The sequence below is a fragment of the Anarrhichthys ocellatus genome, unplaced genomic scaffold (assembly GCF_004355925.1).
Source record: "Anarrhichthys ocellatus isolate YVR2014 unplaced genomic scaffold, GSC_Weel_1.0 scaffold40, whole genome shotgun sequence".
Classification (NCBI taxonomy): Eukaryota; Metazoa; Chordata; class Actinopteri; order Perciformes; family Anarhichadidae; genus Anarrhichthys; species Anarrhichthys ocellatus.
This window is the reverse complement of record NW_022280070.1, coordinates 1,473,155-1,490,855: the sequence shown is the minus strand read 5'-3', so window position 1 is coordinate 1,490,855 and position 17,701 is coordinate 1,473,155. Positions and strand designations below refer to the sequence as shown.

The following is a 17,701-nucleotide window of genomic DNA, read 5'->3' as shown; positions in this document are numbered from 1 at the left end:
TGTTAGTGCAGTCAAATGTTACTCAACCTCAAAAACAACCATAGTGCCCTGCACGAGCTACACCACATTAAAGGCTAATATTTGGTGGCATGCATTAGCCCACAACAGACAGACTCACTTTTTTATTTAACCCAAAACCGCCCAGATTAGGGCTAGTTAGCTTAAAGCTAACATCAGATGTTTAGCATTAACGTTCAAATCTATTTCGATACTGCTCTTTAAGGGGTGAGCTGTGACAGTTATCGGACCATCACGAAGCAAAGATGAAAAGCCGATGTCACGCTTTGTTATCAATGTGTCTTTCTTTCTTGACGTGCAAGATGAGAAGCGCCGCTTTCCTAACAAACCCAGCCTGCTGTACCGATCAAACCCACTCAACTCGACACTGTCACAAAGTCGGTGCTAGCTGAGCTCACGGACCAAGCAGCCATACTTGACATACATTTAAGTGAATACGATTAACATGATATAGCAACATTTTTGTTGTCGGTTTTTCTGGCTTACCTCCGTCGAGAGCGACCTCCCTCTTGGGTTCGTGCAATCAGAGTTGCACAGATTCAGGGTTGCACGCGCACTTTCCTCGCTCGCTCTCCCTCTAAATTCGCGGATGTGCATTTAGAAAGAGCAACGCCAATGATCTTTTCGTGCAAAATGTGTGGCAGAGTATTTGTTGATGTCCCGTGTGGGCTGCGGAGATACCTGCGCACCGGTGTCTTCAGACCCCGCTACGTGGCCCGGCCAAGCTCTCTCGCGCGTACCACCGCCACCGTCCCGCGCTCATCCGAGGTATTCAGGCCGCTGTCTGTGCAGGCGCGCGCCACAGTGTCTGGGTCTGGATTCTTCTCGTCTCCCCTCCAGACCAGACAGGGTACGGCGCGCGCGCACACGCGCTGAGTTCAAATTTTGATTGATGAAATAATAATGAGGACCCTGAGGACCGTTTTGTCCTCTCAAAGGAGAAATCCTAGAAGTGTAATTAATTGATTCTATTTTTAGCACCAACTCTTGCTCTTTATTAACATACCTCGTCCATTTTATGACTTTGACGTTTTGTTTGTTGGTCTGGACACACAGGGCTTTCTGGTAAATGTTTGTTAAAATGTTTCTATGGACACTCACAGGAACGATAGTTTCCTAAAACATTAATAACATCCGCGACAATGCATAGGGTAATGGTTTGAAAACTAAATGATCGGTATAAAACATATCTAAAATCTTGCTCTAAACCATTCCTTTTTTTCCAAATAAATTAATTTAATCTGTTAATATTTAAAAGAATCCCATCATTAGTTGCATCCAGGTTTTAATTTCTTCCCAAACAGCCGTTGTTTAAAAACTTTCACTACGCTGTCAAAGCTACCCAAGTCAGATAAACTATTGTATCCATTTTGAGGCATCACCAGAGCAATTGTTATGGAGGCAACAATAAACATGGCAACTGACTGCGTATCCGCTACAGTATTTTTTTTAATGGGGATGCAATTATCTCCTGTGGCAATTATGATTACACTCAACACAGAATGATGTACAATCACCTCTGTGGCCTTGAACAATAAGTATGACCAGTGGGAAGCAGAAAGAAAATTGTATTAAGCCGAGGCATTTTTGAAATATGGTGCGCACTTTCTCCACACAAACTAAAGACAAAGCGACGACTATATGCATATAGCTATGTATACCTCTGGCAAATCAGAACAAAAAGAAGTTACGTTAATGAATCGTTCCTGCACATATAACAGAGTAATTGCATTTATTATTCACGATTTATCATCTCATCATTTAAAGCAATCAAACTGTTTTTCCTTGATGTTAAAAACAATCTGTTGCTTTCCACACATGCAATGCTCTGAAACAATATAGCAAAGACAAATCTTTAATTAACGGCATTGTCATCTTTTTCAAAACAAGTACTATAGATGACCCCCCCCCCCCCTTCCTCACGCCTGGGTGGACTTTTTAAATGTATCCATCGCAGACCTCTCACTTTGTCTCCCACCATTCTGCTATCAGCAGAGCCCAGTCCAGAGAGTTGGTTAGAGAAAGAGTGAGAGGAATGTGTGTGAAGTTGAGAGTCCTTTATTGAATGCTCCAACCACCCCTCCCATGGCCCGTTGTAACGACTGGTGACAGAGCGAGTGGGCTGGACATGAGGAGAGATGTCATCACTGGGGCAACTGGAGCAATGTGCCCTGTCCTGATGGCAGGTAAGTGATGTTGCGGGAGCGGGAGAGCTGGAAGGCGATGTCCTCCGCTGCCTCCAGCTTACGTAGCTCCACCAGACCATCACCAGCCTCCATCAGAGAATTGGCGATGAGCAAGGCAGCCTGGGAATCTCCCTCTGCGGAGATGATGGCCGCCTGCTTCTGTTGCTCTGCCTAAAAGGAAAAAGAGATTGTGTGAGCTGGCCTTAATTCACAATAACTGTAATTCAACCATCCACATTTTCCCCATAGAGACTGCATACAAATTTCTGAATGTACAAGTATTATAGGGACGATCTGCAAGTTAAAAATGTACCTTTTCGACAACGAAGCGGGCCCTCTCCGCCTCCTGCTGGGCCACCTGCTTCATCTCAACAGCCTCTGTGAATTCCTTGCCAAAGGTCAAGTGTGTCTGAAAGAACACAATACAATTATTTCCCCAAGTTAAAGTCAATTTGAAGAGAGAACATGAACAACTTTGCCAGCCGCTTCATACCAGTGAAACGTCGTCCAAGATGAGGCCGAAGGTGTTGGCTCTTTCTGTGAGGTCATCACAGACCTGCTGAGAAACAAGCTCTCTCTGGGTGATGAGCTCACCGGCATCAAACCGAGCCTGTGAAACAAAACAAAAAGTCACACAGAGACGTCGGTTTAACATCATAACGAGAAAAAAAAACAAGTCACCTTTTTGTTGGTAATAACTCTAGACTGATACTCACCACTACAGATTTTAAGACCTCTGTGGTGATGGATGGTAGCACCCTCTCGTCATAGTCCTCACCAATACTGGTGAAGATGCGTGGTAGCTGGTTGGTCATCGGCCGGAAGAGGATACGCAATGTGATGTTTACATTCTGCAGATCTGTGGGGGGGGGGGGGGGGAGAATTGTTTAATTGAACTTACTGCACATATTAGCCTGTGAAACATCATTTCTTAGATTAAAACCTCCTATGTACAATACAAGTTACATTCTTAGGTAATGTTTACACAATTTGTAGACTGAGTTTAAAGAGACACTGAATTTTATGAGCAAAAGTGAGGACGACGTCACAGCAGTTCAGTAGATGATCGATGTACCTTTGCTGCCTGTGATGACGGGCACGTTGCGTGGACGGGAGCGACAATCAAAGATGATAGGTTTCTGAACCCAGGGAATGAGGAAGTGGGTACCTTCACCAACAACAATATCTTGCACTCCTCTGAACCGGTCAAATATCACAGCCTGGTGCCCTGCATCAACTGTAGAAAGAAGTACAGTTAGTCTCTGCCAAGAGGTTCGTGTGAACTGGTTTATAGTTCATTGCTCAGTGTGTTCCTAACCTTTGACATAAAGCCCTGATTGGCTTAAATAATACGAATTACATCACTGAAGAGCTACACGTTGCTAAAGGACTGTTAACGGGTTCATCAAATACATATTACCGGAAATACAATCATCATTCTTTTGACAACTTAAATTCAGCAGTAAGAAACACACAATGTAGAACTGCTGTGAAACACAGTAGAGGTTTTCAAGAAAAACATGCTAGATGAATATGTGATGAAATAATATTAGAATCACAAAATCTGAATTATAAAAAACAAAATAAGCATAGTTGGCTCCATTGCAAACATGACTGGTGAATGGTTGAAATATTTCTTTAGCTGCTTTGAATTAGACTTGGGGTATTTCAACATTTGTATTCTACATATTATGTATTGTCAATTTCTTCATTTGTGTTTTATTTATTTGCAGCATTTTTTTCTTCTTCCAAATGCTGAGTATTTGTTGTCAGAGTAGCAAAGTAGTAAAAGTGTATGTGAGATAAGCACCGTGTATGCATGTAAAAGTGTGTGATAGAGGGGAGGGCCACAGGCCACTATGTGGGAGATTGTTAGGTTTTTGACTCTGAAAATACACATGTACTGTGTAAAATTGTGTATGTGACAAATAAACGTGCTTTGATGTATTAAATTGCAGTGCTCTCGACCAACATATGAAATGTTATGCTGCAGTTAAATGGGATGACACACTAGTTTTACATCTTAAAACGACTGTAATGAAATAATAACCAATCAGTGAGTGAGTTAATGGTCTTATTAGAGTGTCGCCAGTGAGTTAAAAACTAGGTGAACTGGCACAGCTTGAGAACAACCTGTTCTGTGTAGTTAGGTGTCCAATTGATAAGCACTTACCATTGAAAAGAGCAGAGTTTACAACACCTCCACCAATGGCGAGGGCCAGCCCCAATTTCCCAATAGACTCGAACAGCTTGGCCATGGTAGCAATCCCACTGGTAGTGGATATAAGACGAGAGGTTAATACAATTAGTACACTTCACCAACATGACCGTTTGTGACGGTGTTTATAAAGCCACTATAAACCCCTTCCATCCAGTAATAGTTACCCTTGTCCTTGGGCTGAGAGATGCCAAGGCTGTGGCTGTTAGCTAATTTAGCTCACTAGCTAGCATCAACTTGTCGCCTAGCTGACTACTGAGACCATGGATGTAGCTCAGACCGAGACAGATGCTAAGCTAAGCCCAATGAAGCGAGCACTATATCTGAAGAGTTCAAGACATGCAACATATGACTTGTATATCATTTTAAACACACTCAAATTAAAATAAAGCGCGTGTCAGCAAACCAACGCATGTTATCTGTCACTGATGTAAAGCGGTTGCTCACATGCACGCCTTACTCAACACTGTGAAACAACGTCATATGTAGATTATAGAATAAAACGTCTCCATTTCGCTTTGTAATTATCGTTATACACACATTTTCCTATACAATTCAACATTTTCAGTGTGACAATCACGAACACACCGACTTCACTCACCTCGGTTTTGTTCAGATGTCTGTGACCTCCACCGGACACGACGTATAACACATGAAATATTTGGCCCACAGCGCATGCGCACATGTAGTAACGTAGCCTCAGATTGGACAAAAGACAGACTTCTTCTTCTTCTACGGCTTTGTGTAAATGGTTGGCTTTCAATGTAATGATGAATTACTGCCACCTACTGTTATTTGGAGTCTGGTTGGACCTCAGATGAACGATTGATTGATTGACCTTTAAAATATCGTGGTCTTTGCAGTTTGTGTGTGAAGTAAATACAAATAAGACGGAAGGCAGCTTGCCAAAAAAAAATACAACACAAAGGCATATAGCCTATAACTACAACAACTGCAGTACCAGATAGATACTGTGATTATATTTGTCTTCATATGAAGTAAACTAGAGAATTGATTAATCTTGTGTAGTTAAATTGTTCTGTCTGTCAGACTGACCTCAGCCATATTACAGATATGCTGTATTTATAAGGTCAAGATGGCTCAAATCAACTATTCTCAATGGGTTGTTTAGGTATTGTTAGTAGATTTTTAATAAAATACCAATACACAAATGTAATAAATAATGCCCTGCATTCAAAATCCCCACTGAAGTAAAAGTACAAAAGTACTTGATATATCAAAAGTAAAAGTATGACTGATACATCACCAGACTGTTAATACTGATGCAACAAGCATAATATGTTTGTAGCTGATTGAGGTCGAGCTAGTTTTAACTTCCAAATAAATAGCTAGGTAATTTATTCCAGTGATTCACAAATTAGGCATCATGTTCTCCTCAAAGCGGAACAACATAGATCTGAGGGGTCATAAAATGATCAGTAGGGTAAACAAATACAAAAATGCAAAGCTACACAATTTGGTATCCATTTTGGATCTTTTTTTTAAAATTATTTTTGGTGAAATTGTAAATCGTAGGAAGGACTGATCCATTCAAGCCGTGGCACCTGCACTCATATAAGCACACGCACGCACACGCACACTCTTTACCGTGAAATATGGGCCTACTTGTTATGTGCAATGAGACGGCACTTGGTCGCCCCCTCGCGTGGACACGACAGATCACACATCAGTTTGTAGTTTCACTTTCCTCCGTGGCTTGCAAAGTGTGGCAGTCTTTGAACGATAGCGGGAAACCGCCGTGAAACAGTCGTAAGGTCAGTAAACGTTACAAATCTTAAAGATATCCAAGATGTGTTGTGTCAGACAGTAACAGCGTCGGACAACAGGAGATCCGTCGATACTGCGATAGGCTGATTTCTGATTTCTCTCCACTTCCTTGACACTCAGCTCTGCGAATGAGGCTTTCCTGCTCGCTTCTACATATATTGTTTTGAGATCCTGTAGCAAACAAATACTCAATATTTTGCCCATTTGTTGCAGGGTGGCTGCAAATCAGACCAAAATAGTTTATAATTCAACATAATATTTTAGTTACTTTGCAATTACACATGTCTATTGTGAGTGCGTGTGGGTGTGTGTGGGGGGTGGTGTGTGTGTGTGTGTGTGAAAAGCAACATAGTTAATAAAGATAGCCTATGCTGTTTTTTAAGCAGTTTATTCTGTGTCTAGCAGTTGCCAACAAGGCAGCAGCAAACTGTAGGTGGGAATGGGAAAGGGGCGTTAACTTCACCATCTGTCACAATCTGAAATATATCTTTACTATTTTCTGATTTATATTCACATTGCATTTGAACTGAGAGACGACAACACGTTTTATTTTTAACAATACAGATCAAATATCTAATAGTTATGGCATTAACTTGATCAAACATCAGTTGCCAAAACCTGATGTCATCATCTTCGTGTATTAGAGAACCAGCTGTAGAGGGATGTGAGACGTCTTAATACATTTAAGATTGACAGTTAATTGCTCACTATTTCAACAAAAGTCTCACTTCCGATTTCCCCTGAAATAGACATTTCTGAGTTTTGTTGATGTAGTGCCCTAGTTACCCCAATAGAGAGTGTTATATTATCAACTATGTCTCCCTTCCTATTTGCAAGGGTGGGGTCTGTGAATGGTTGGCCAATACTTTCACATCAACAGCTTCGTAAAGAGGTGTTGTGTTTCGGCTTTTTTGTCATCATCCTGTTGGTGTTCACGCTCACCACTTCTGCAGAATCCTGGTACTTTTGTGTTGCTGTCTTGCAGTCACTCTTAAAATGCTTGTTCTTCACAGCAGTGATTTGTTTTCTCCCAGCAGATGGCGGAGCCGGGCAGGACCGTGAGGGTGAGCGGTCTGCCCGCTGACATTGAGGATAACAGGCTGAAAGACAAGCTATTTATCCACTTCCTGAGAGCCAGGAATGGAGGAGGGGAAATAACCTCTGTTACCATTGTCAAGGCAACGCCTGTCTCTGCCCTCATCACCTTCGATGACAGTGGAGGTCAGTAGGGTCAGCGCGTGTGCATGTCTGTGCATATGAAGTGTAGGGGAGGTGGAATTTTCTGGCTACTTGATTCCATTACAGACACATGGTGGTGTGGAAATACTATTAACTATATCATATTATTTACAGTACACCCTTGTCTCACAATACAACAGCAAATGCTTCATTAACTTTCACTTTAAAGACTCCAAAATGTAGTTGCAGTAATTAGTAACATGTCTCACTATGTCGGCTGTGACCAGTGATTTACACTAAGCTGGAATTTTGACATGCAATTCAATGGAGTAGCCAATGGTAAAGGGCTTAGTCAGGATTCTTTACAGACTGAGATTGATTTCTGTCTGGTGACCCCTCTCACACAGTGGCACAGAGACTTATTCAACACAGAGGGCACACTCTGGAAGTGGATGAAAAGAAGTATAAAGTCATTGTAACTGAGCACCGAGAAAGCCTGGACCCAGACAAGGTACACTTCAGCAGAATATTTGAAAATATGTCAACAAATACTGAATAGACAGTTAAATCCATGAGTGCTTGTTGTCTCTCTTCTTCCATCATCGTAGGTCATCTTAAGATTATCAGCAACTGTCGACCTCAGCCAGCTTCCTGGGGGAATAATGGCACTGACAAACCTTCATAAGAGCCACCCTGATATCCAGATGAACCACGATGCTACTGAGGAATTGTGCACATTGGATGGTGCCTATTCCAAAGTCCAGGCTGCTTTGGCGCAACTATTTGGTCACCCTGAAAGACCACAATCGGCCGAAAACAATCACTCAGGTCAACCTGCCACCAGTGGCTCCAAGTCCATTCAGACAGTGCTGAAGCCTCATATTCAGGAGTCAGAGGGTCAGAGCAGGAAACCGAATAAGCAAAGAGAACAACATGAGAAAGTTCACATTGGTAGGCCCTCTGATGAGTACAACTCCAGCTCACATGGAGACCTGACACCTGGTGGTTATGTTTTGGGAGATACTGGCCTGACGGAGGGTGCAGCTCTGCAGCTTCCTGGGCATCCTACTACATCAGAGGAGGACTTCTCACTAATTGTGGATGCAGACATGTTCCAGTATCTGCAGAAACACTGCAGGAAGGAATACCAGCATATCCTTAGTCAGTATGGTGTTGATGTAGTGGATATGACAAATCAGGGGTTGACTACTCTGTTTTTGCAGGTAGCAACAGGAGTGGGGGAGGATGGCCGGGATCAGGAGAGCCTGAAGTTGGCAAGAAAGGCAATAAGTAGGCTTTACGAGGAGAACGAGACCAAGATCCGTCGAGACCAGCTCCCTAAGAGCATCCTGTCCCTCAGGGGGGGGCAGCAAAGGGTGATGGACACCTTAAGTGTCAGATTTCCTAAGCTTCTTCTGAATGAAGATGAGCTAAATATTTACATTATTGGGAGCAATAGTGATGTGTCTGAGGCTAAGCTGTTACTTCTCCTGGACCCGAGCAAAGTGAGGGGTAAAAAAGAGGATGTAGCCAGTCTTCTTAGATATCATCTAGATGATTCTGGCTCATCAACACATGCTCATGAGTGGAGAGTCCCCCTCACCTTGTCCTCCACCGCAGATTCTCAGGGTGACAGGATAGATCAGCAGCTGAGGTCAGAGGAGGATGAGAGGAGAGCTGAAGGAGCCAAAAAGTATAAACTAGCTGCTCGGTTTAAGGATTCAGGTCTTGCTGCATTTGGCAGTCGACCAACTGACCTCACCTTACGAGGGCTCTCGTCTCCCATTCGACAAACACGCCTCGGGCCAATATTAGGTCATGATGTACTGTCAAAAACAGCAGGGATTTCTGATGAAAGTGTCTCCAGAGCGTTAGCCCAAAACACTGGAGGGGACATCTTGTTCAAGAGTGGATCTGCTTTGCCTTCAAATGCTTCGATGCAGAATAAAACCTCCTCGAAGGCTCATTTAATTGATACTCGACCCAAGAGCTTAACATCTCCTATTACCAAAACTCAGTCCAGTTTGTCGGGAAGTACTTTGCTTCCACCTGCTGGATCTGGATCCACCTTGAAGCGAGTCAATAGTTTCTCAGGAACACCTCTGCAGAAGGCCCAAGTTTTGAGTCCGAAGAGTCAAGACGACTCCGCCAAGTCCACAGTCAGAGCCAGGGGCAGGTCCTCTAGCTTCAGTAACCAAACAGAGAGGGATAAGCGGGAAGTCTACAATGCAGAGATTACAGTTTCCCGTGAGATGTGGAAGCACATAAAAGAAGCCTACAGCTCCCGAGTGGATGACCTGACTTCTGATGTCCAGATGAAAGAGAGCTGCTTAGAGGGTAGTTATGATCTGACTGTCACCTTAAGAGGGGCAAACTCAGCCAAAGTGAGTTTATGTCAGCTAGGTTTACAGCAGCTGGTTGATTCGGTTTGTGTAGACTTCTCTGTGGACCAGCTGCGCCTGTCAGAGCTGGGTATCACTAACGAAGCAGATGAAACCTTACAGGCTTGTTGTGCTGAGGTGCGTAGCCGGTTCAAGAAAGTTACCATAAGGATTTCAAAGAAGACCTTATTGGTTCTCGGCCCGCAAGCGTTGTGTTCTCAGGTGGGTGCTTCCCTGCGGGAGGTATTTTCTCGGGATCTGGCCCAAATACCTGAACGACAGGACCTCTCTGGCCCTTCTGCCTCCAAATCGAGTCCATCCACATTTTTGCAAATGAACAAGGACCAAAGTACTAGTCTGCACTGTTACAGTAATCCTCAGGTGACGCTAGAGAGACAAACAAGCAAAGCCGATGGGACTGATAGTAGTCGGGAAAGGAAAACAAACCAGAGAAGTGACTTCCGTGAGACAGAGCTTGTGAATGGATCTATTACTCAACTGTTGGTGAGGAAAGACCCTGTCATTAAAGAGAAAGTGAAAATTGTAGAAACACTGGAGATGGATGGGCAGAAGAGTGAGCCATTTGTCAGCCACACTACACCAGGAATTGATAGTGCGAGACATGTGAATGATGTCATCTCAACAACAACCCCGACTGATAAAGACATGGCCCTTCATGAGAAAGAGAGAACTATACAGTCTACCCACAAGGACAGTACGCAGCAAAGACAAACGGAGATCCAGGACACACCAGAGGTATCCAGATCAGGTCCGGGTGGCACGGGGTGCATCTGTGTCTGTGGTGAGAGTGAGATGCTGACGATGAAAACAAAGTGTGGAGCTAGCATGTGCTCAAAGTGCCTGGACACAATACACGTCCAATGCAGAGTTTGTCATGAGACAGAGGCGACGACACGGGGCATCAACGGCAAAATGACCAACTCTAAACTAAACATCACTCTACCAGGTCACACAAAAAACTCTGTGATCAAGATCACTTACTGCATTCCGGATGGTATCCAAGGGGTGAGGGGCTTATTTTACACACATTCTCACTGATAACTGTTGTATATGATATGTACTGGAAGGCATAATAATCTTCATTTAGGAAGGGACAACACATTATATTATTGTTCAATATGTTTTTTAAACGTTTTAACAGGAAATAGTATTATTGTGTTTAAGGCCTATAATATAGAGAAGTTAGGTGTATGTTGCAGATACACTATTTTGTGTTGTAGTTTATTTGTATACGATGTCAACAAACATTTAGCTTAACTATTATGATTTATTGAGTACTGGAAAATACACTGACATTGTGTATGAATGGTGTGTACTAAGGTATCACATATAGCTTTAATATCAAGACTTTGCTTTTAGCTCATGCAAGATGATATCTAAAGATTGTGTTTACGACAGTGGTCTTCGCTCTCTGTCTTACCAGGAGGATCACCCTTCTCCAGGAGAACCATTTCAAGGAGGGGTGTTTGAAGCCTATTTTCCCGACAGCGAGAAGGTCAGAAAGCTGATGCCAAGGCTGAAAGACGCATTCAGACAGGGACTCACCTTCACAGTGACGGGCAAAGACACAGGGGCCAGGGTCTCCTGGGACTGTATCCCACACAAGACCACCCTATATGGAGGCAAATCAGGGTGAGTGAGGCCAGTGTGAATGTCTAACAGAGCTGTAGAGTTAAAGGTCACATTAGTCCATGTATCTGAGCTTAACAGTCTTCTTTTTGTCTCTCTCAGGAGCGGTTACCCAGATTCCACTTACTTGGCTCGCTTATCTGAAGTCTTGACCTCCAAGGGGATTGGAGAGCCACCAGCCGAGTCTTAAACATAAAAGCAATCTAAGGAGGTCTTCTTAAGCAGTTTTATAATTAAAAAAAAATGTGATTGGAGCCATTTGCTCTGTATTTTTATAGCGATGAGTATCTGCTTTTATTATGTTGTTTTTCAGCTCTCATTGCAGTTATTTTGGATTTTTCAATGTCATAACCTGCCTCACCATTGCTTTCTTCAAGATTGAAGTTGACATTTTTCAATGTGACCAACCGCTGTTTTCTTAATCATTTCACATAGCATTCCCGAACATGTTCTTACTGTTTCAGCATTATTTTGGAAAAAAATGCATGGTACTGTATATATATATTTTTTACCGTGCTGTGGAGTTTTATCGATCCTGTAATTTAGGAAGGAATAGCAATGAAGATATTTGTAGAATATTGGGGAGTAAAATTATATTTTCCAGAATGGGCACTGAAATAAAAGAGCACATCTCCTGACGTTTTGTTATGCTTTTTTTATTAGTCCTGGAAAACATGTAAGGCATATGGTAACATTACACACTGAAGCGTTACAAGCTCTAGAGGCCATGTGGACAACATGGCACCACGCAGTAAACCCAGAGTCAAGCACAGAAGCAGCATCAATTCAAAGGGTTTAAAAAACAAAGTGGAGACGAGAAGAGTGTTTGCAACCAGGAAAAAAACCCCACCAACACGAGGAAGGACAGAGAGAGGAGAACTAACTTGGAAATCAACCTGTTGGGTATGCCTTGCAGAGAATTAGCAGTGGTGACTGAATGCTAACAGGTGTGTGTAGTGGGACAGATGTGAAGTGAGATCCTGAAACGTTCCCAGAGATATGTTGAGGTGGATCATGAATGAACCAGCTGGCCATGAAAGTGCCCATTCGGAAGGGTGAGGACAGGAAGTCAGGTGGCACAGGGACACATGCCTTATCTTCTGGTCGACTAAACATGCATCCTAGTACTGTACATGACAAGCCCTGCCAGGTTGTACTTCCGTTGCTTCTCTGCAATGTTGCTGTGATGTAAAAATGGCTGCTAAGGAAACAATAGCTGCAGGCAGATGTGGTTGTTTGGGTTCTGAGTTTGTGGATGAGTGAACACAGCGGCTCTGAAGTTGGAAATAACCCACTGTCAGAGCCTCACCATTTGACTGGGAGTACTAAAGCTCACATAGAACATGGATGGTGTGACAGTTTGTGCAGTGAACTCAGAGAAACTGGATGACGTTGTTTGTGTGTTAGTGAATGCAAAATTAAGTAGCTTCTTACGTGAAGAAACCTGCTGTTTGGAATGACCTGAGAAACCATATCAAAACCGAAAGAAATTCACCTCAAAGCTGAACGGTGGGCGCCTGTAACGGACTTCAGCTATACAAGCCAAGACAGACGGAAGAGAAGCTATTGGAAATACTACGCTCATTGTCTTAGCGTGTTTTTCAAACCTAAAACTACGAGTGTTAATTCATAACTAAAACGGCAAATGTTCAGAAAAGTATCACTTTGTTTATTTTATCTTTGAAACAGTTTTTTTTCTCCTGTGCATCTCTGAGTTGCCAAGTACTTTTGCATAAGTGTCTGGAATGACGGTGAAACCATTTCAAGATGACATTACACTGCAGCTTCACCATGGCGGAAGTGCTCTCAGGCAGCCGCCACCCGCCCAGCTGATAGAGTCCATCTCAAAGGCAGCTTAGCTCGAAAGAACCAAGGGGAAAATGTTGAAAGAAAGACAGAGATTACAATAGGTTTTCCACATGCCGATGAATGCATGCAATTTCAAATTCCAGATGTCAAACTGATGTTATACTTGTTATGATTATGTATGGAGAAAGAAGGGGGCGATCTGGTGAGGAATTTTTGGCCTGCGCATGTTGCACCGGCCACAGGAAAAGAGGAACGTCTCTAATATTCCTTGAGCGAACTGGGATCAGCTGTAAAGCGGAAATGTTGTGTCTGGGGCAGGCAAAAGCTGAGCTATTATCAGCCAATAAGCTGGGGTTTTGTGCAGCTGTGTTGCAGTATTGGCGTCCCTGTACAGCTGTGTGAAAACATCTGCTTCCTCACTTGCTACACAAGCCATTTGGAAACAAACGGAAAGGAATAGAAATCCATAGAGAGGAATACCATGGAGCTTTGGATTTGGAGGAAATTTGCAGATTTCAGTGAATCTCTGTGTTTTGGTGTAGTTTTGAACCTTAAATGCACCATATCCAGTCCCTTTTCACTGTGATACTAATATTATGGTTGTAAACACTTCAACCTGTTGTGGTCGACATGGCGCGAGAGCTGGTAAAACACAGTGAAAAGGATATAAATACGGAGGGAGGGGCCTCGGATTGAGGTAAACTGTGCAGGGAGAGAGGCACAGTGCAGGCCTATGCTATAGCACGACTGCAACCAATCAAAAACGACAAATTGTGTTTAACCTTTTGTAAACGGCAGCAAAAAAATCTGTCAGCACCCATGAGCATTTGGGATAGAAATCTGACACACTGTGACGACTCTTGTATTTTCACTTTTCTTCAAGGTTGACGGAAATGCATCCAAAAACAGAATTGTCTTCATATTTTTTATGCAGTTAATATTCAAAGCATTGACAGAAGAATATACATACAATTTGGCACACATGGTTCGGACCAACAGAAAGACTTCATCACATTTAAAAGGAGTGCAGGTTGGCAGGTCCCCACATAAGAGTATGAGCTTTGAACTTTAAACCCTTGGATAACAAAACAGACAAACAAACAGAAATATAAAGGTAAATTAAAATAACATATTAAGTAAAACATCATTATTTTTTTTTTTTTAACCGAAGCGTTTGTTTCTCACATGGCACCGTCCACAGGTTCACAAAGGGAGCCCAGCAGATTAGAACAGAACACTAACCAGAGGCTGACAGGACACTCCCCACACCAGCGTGGCCAACGCACTCCAGCCCAGTTCACTCCGCCCTGCTAAACATTTTACTCCCCACGGTCAAGGATGGATGAGTGCTTTGATTTCAGCTGCCACCCAGGAGAAGTGGCCTGGGCAGGAACTGTCAAGCTGAAAATAGGGGGACCTTTTTCATGCGTGTGTGTGTGTGTGTGTGTGTGTGTGTGCGTGTGTGTGTGCCACCTGTGCTTTCGGTGAGCTTCAGCAGATACACTGGGAGTGGATGATGGCAAACAGGCAGCAAAACTGGAGCCGAATCAAAGCCTGCGTGGGACTGGAGTGCGACTGCCATGCCTGTAAGTGCATTAAGATCAGCGAGCAGAGTGCAAAATACTAATACCAACTGTCCTCATAACACAGGCCTCTTATCAGACAGGAGGGGAGAGAGATAGAGTAAGAAGGGAGGGTTGCAGTTGGAGCTACATAATACTGTAGCAGAGTAGTGTGAGGGGGAAATGTGGCAGGGGTAGGGAGAGGGTGCTTTTAAAACCTGACAAAAGACCTGAGGACACACACATCTTCACACACAATGGCACACCACACACGGCACATGAGGGAGGCCACTCATGCTAACACAACAACTTTTGTCTTTCTTTTTTTTTTTTTTTTTTCAAACGTTTTGTTTTGTGTTTTTTTTACAAAGTCACTAGTCCCCATCTGAGTCTCAGCACTGAGGCCGGGCTCACAGACAGACGGGCAGGCAGGCAGGTAGAGATATGAGGTTTAAAGATATCCTCCTACATTAAGGTTTAGTGTCCACCCAGTGGGATTTATTATGAATGCTTAGGATTTACTTCAATTACATTACACCAGTGAGACAAGATTCACACTGGCCATTAGGGGGAGCGGTGCGCTGTTTCTGCCAGCACACATTGTCAGTACTTGATTTCAATTTCACCGGTGTGAACAAACTGCTCGTGAGTGCAAAACTAACAACCTTAAAAAAACAGTTCCGTCTCTTCAGTTTATCATTTAAAATCATTAATGTAATTCACACCTGTTGTAATACTGCTCGTGTGGACAGGCTGAATAGAGAAACAGAGGGAGAGGGAGTCGGAGAAACAGACCACAGAGCCTTCTCTGACGAGCCTGACGCCTGTTGCTATGCCGACCACAGAGAGGGAAATGGAAAGAGGAGGGAGAGAGAGAGAGAGAGAGAGAGAGAGAGAGAGAGAGAGTTGAGTAGAGACAAGCAAGGGAGGCGAAATATGGAGGCCAGCTTGAATTGAATTCTCCTCTCTCAGGTCAGGGTGATCGACAGGCGAACGATCGCTGTGAAAGGAGCAGAATGCCATGGAATGCCTCGAGGAGGATCAGGGAGGAAGAAAGCCTGATGCTGAGGGAGAAAGGGCCGATATTGGCCTTTTTAACTGGCTCATTTCAGACGCTTCACTGTCTCAGCATGACAGTGTCTCTTTCATCACATTCAGAGTGTGTACGAGTGTGTATTTGTGGCTTGTTTGAGCAGAAACAAATTCTCTCTTAATTGGCACTGCGCACTTCTTGCCAACAGTTGGTCAGCTAGAAAAATCTGTATCTAAGGAGAGGGAAGCTGAGCAATGATTTCTGCCTCCCTATTCAGCACTGCACAGAAAGGCTCATTATGAGGGCAATTCATATTCAGGCATGTGCAAAACTGCAGCCACTATAATAACTTCACTGAAATTTGGTGGGAACGCATGAGTTTTGGAGCCGTCTCCTCTCTACTGATAGAGACTGATACAATATATATCGCCGCGAAGGCCATATGATAACAGATGTTAGGGCTTCTAGCATTACCACCATTGTCTGAGCAAAGCTGGGGTGCATCAGCCAATCGCAGGCATCTCTGACTCATCCTCTGTGACATAACTAAGCATTGGACACTGAGAGCAACGTGTGGGTGGGTGTGGTTCTCCGTTTATCTGCCCGTCTTAGTGCCTGTCTGTGGGTCCGACCCGTGAATGGGTTGGGTGTGAGGGGGGGGAGGGGGGCGGTGGTGGTGGTGTTGGAGGTGTAGAGAGGGGGGAGGGACGGGGGGGACTCAGCACAGTGAGGGGGGGAAGAGGAGGTGGCAGGTGGAAGTCAGAGCAGAACAATTTAGCACAGTGGGAGTTGAGGTGTGGAGGGGCATGAGGGGGGGGGGGGGGGGGGGGGGGGCCAGAGTGCGAGCAGGGTTGTCAAGGAAACAGTAATTTGCCCCAAGCCTGGACCATACCCACAATCCTCCACGGCTTGTGCCGACATTCCCAATAGTAAAAATTATTTGAGTGTTTGCTGCGTTTTTTTCTCAATCTTGTGAGGCACAGATACGTTTGGCTTTTACCAAGGGTTACTAATGATTGGACCTTTTTATTTTTTATAGAGATAAAGGCAAAAGAAAGGGATGGGAGGGGGATGGGTGGAGCCAGGCCTGAGTAATTACTGCTATTGTGGATTCTCGAGGGTGAGGCGGAGGGGAGGTGGAAGAGATGATCGATCGACAGTGGTGTGATCATTTTGTAATCTACCCTTCTAACTCCTTCCAATCCTTGCTTACACTCCAACCCCCAACCTCCCACCCCATCCATCTCTATCCTCCCCCCACCCCACTCCACCCCACCCCACCCCACCCCACCCCCTGCTCCCAGGACACAAACTCCCTGCCGGTCTGCTTGACTATCCGTCCCTCCCTCTCACTTCTCCTCCTTGATTGGCTCTTCCTTCTTCTCCTCCTCCTTCTTCTCCTCCTTCTTGGGCTCCTCTTTCTTCTTGTCATCCTTCTTCTCCTCCTTCTTGCCATCGTCCTTCTTCTTGTCATCCTTCTTCTTGTCATCCTTCTTCTTGTCCTCTTTCTTGTCCTCCTTCTTGGGCTCCTCCTTCTTCTCCTCCTCGGGCATCGGCTCTGTGGTGAGGATCACTTTGCCGATGTTGTTCCTCTCTTGCATCTTTCTCATGGCATCGCCCACCTGGAGGAGGGATAGAAGGAGAAAGACGATTACAAGAGTGAACAGAGGGCAGAGTTTAAATACACCTGTCATTGGGAAACATCTATTGAGCATAAGCAGTAGTAGCCAGTTTCTCCTCCACCAACACCTCTCCACAGCGATATGAGCCTCCTTGCATTCTGTGCCACTAATCTTCTGTTTTAATACCAGAGACTAGGAATACATTTCACAGGCTCAAATATCGCTTTAATATGCCGTATATGAGAAGCTACATTT

At 44.0% G+C, this 17,701-nt stretch overlaps 4 protein-coding genes across 9 annotated transcripts in view; 1 reads left to right on the top strand and 3 right to left on the bottom strand.

The window, feature by feature from the left end:
- Window positions 1-873, bottom strand: part of znf652 (zinc finger protein 652) — a 12,477-nt gene extending 11,604 nt beyond the window's left edge. For 3 of the 4 annotated variants that reach the window (XM_031867796.1, XM_031867797.1, XM_031867795.1), the window contains exon 1: window positions 505-873. The gene's annotated coding sequence lies outside the window, so the exon portion shown is untranslated. The remainder of the gene's footprint in view (window positions 1-504) is intronic. The other variant, XM_031867799.1, reaches the window with a different exon arrangement.
- A 576-nt stretch (window positions 874-1,449) lies between these two features.
- phb (prohibitin) lies at window positions 1,450-5,104 on the bottom strand. The gene is made up of 7 exons (XM_031867816.1): window positions 5,024-5,104; window positions 4,378-4,475; window positions 3,280-3,441; window positions 2,921-3,063; window positions 2,698-2,814; window positions 2,518-2,613; window positions 1,450-2,375 (listed from the first exon to the last, which is right to left on the bottom strand). Exons 2-7 carry the CDS (start codon window positions 4,460-4,462, stop codon window positions 2,163-2,165), a joined length of 816 nt encoding a protein of 271 aa, XP_031723676.1. The 5' UTR covers window positions 4,463-4,475; window positions 5,024-5,104; the 3' UTR covers window positions 1,450-2,162.
- A 1,004-nt stretch (window positions 5,105-6,108) lies between these two features.
- LOC116394582 (uncharacterized) lies at window positions 6,109-12,289 on the top strand. 2 transcript variants are annotated; one of them, XM_031867787.1, is made up of 6 exons: window positions 6,109-6,197; window positions 7,245-7,431; window positions 7,797-7,900; window positions 7,998-10,796; window positions 11,215-11,423; window positions 11,523-12,289. In XM_031867787.1, exons 2-6 carry the CDS (start codon window positions 7,248-7,250, stop codon window positions 11,608-11,610), a joined length of 3,384 nt encoding a protein of 1,127 aa, XP_031723647.1. In that variant the 5' UTR covers window positions 6,109-6,197; window positions 7,245-7,247; the 3' UTR covers window positions 11,611-12,289. The 2 variants fall into 2 exon arrangements, with proteins under 2 accessions (XP_031723647.1, XP_031723646.1); XM_031867786.1 differs by having other exon boundaries at window positions 6,116-6,197; window positions 7,248-7,431.
- The window catches only part of vat1 (vesicle amine transport 1), a 30,330-nt gene continuing 24,686 nt past the window's right edge, over window positions 12,058-17,701 (bottom strand). For both annotated transcript variants that reach the window (XM_031867803.1, XM_031867802.1), the window contains one exon: window positions 12,058-17,446. In XM_031867803.1, coding sequence (XP_031723663.1) covers window positions 17,174-17,446 — 273 coding nt within the window. In that variant the 3' untranslated portion in view covers window positions 12,058-17,173. The remainder of the gene's footprint in view (window positions 17,447-17,701) is intronic.

Excerpts from the sequence above, each read along its gene's own strand:
- phb (XM_031867816.1), bottom strand. The coding sequence starts at position 4,462 with ATGGCCAAGCTGTTCGAGTCTATTGGGAAATTGGGGCTGGCCCTCGCC. Across the intron at positions 3,442-4,377 it reads AAACTCTGCTCTTTTCAATG|TTGATGCAGGGCACCAGGCT; the intron begins GTAAGTGCTTAT and ends TTCTTTCTACAG. Across the intron at positions 3,064-3,279 it reads CGTCATCACAGGCAGCAAAG|ATCTGCAGAATGTAAACATC; the intron begins GTACATCGATCA and ends CCCCCCCCACAG.
- LOC116394582 (XM_031867787.1), top strand. The coding sequence starts at position 7,248 with ATGGCGGAGCCGGGCAGGACCGTGAGGGTGAGCGGTCTGCCCGCTGAC. Across the intron at positions 7,432-7,796 it reads CACCTTCGATGACAGTGGAG|TGGCACAGAGACTTATTCAA; the intron begins GTCAGTAGGGTC and ends CCTCTCACACAG. Across the intron at positions 7,901-7,997 it reads AAAGCCTGGACCCAGACAAG|GTCATCTTAAGATTATCAGC; the intron begins GTACACTTCAGC and ends CCATCATCGTAG.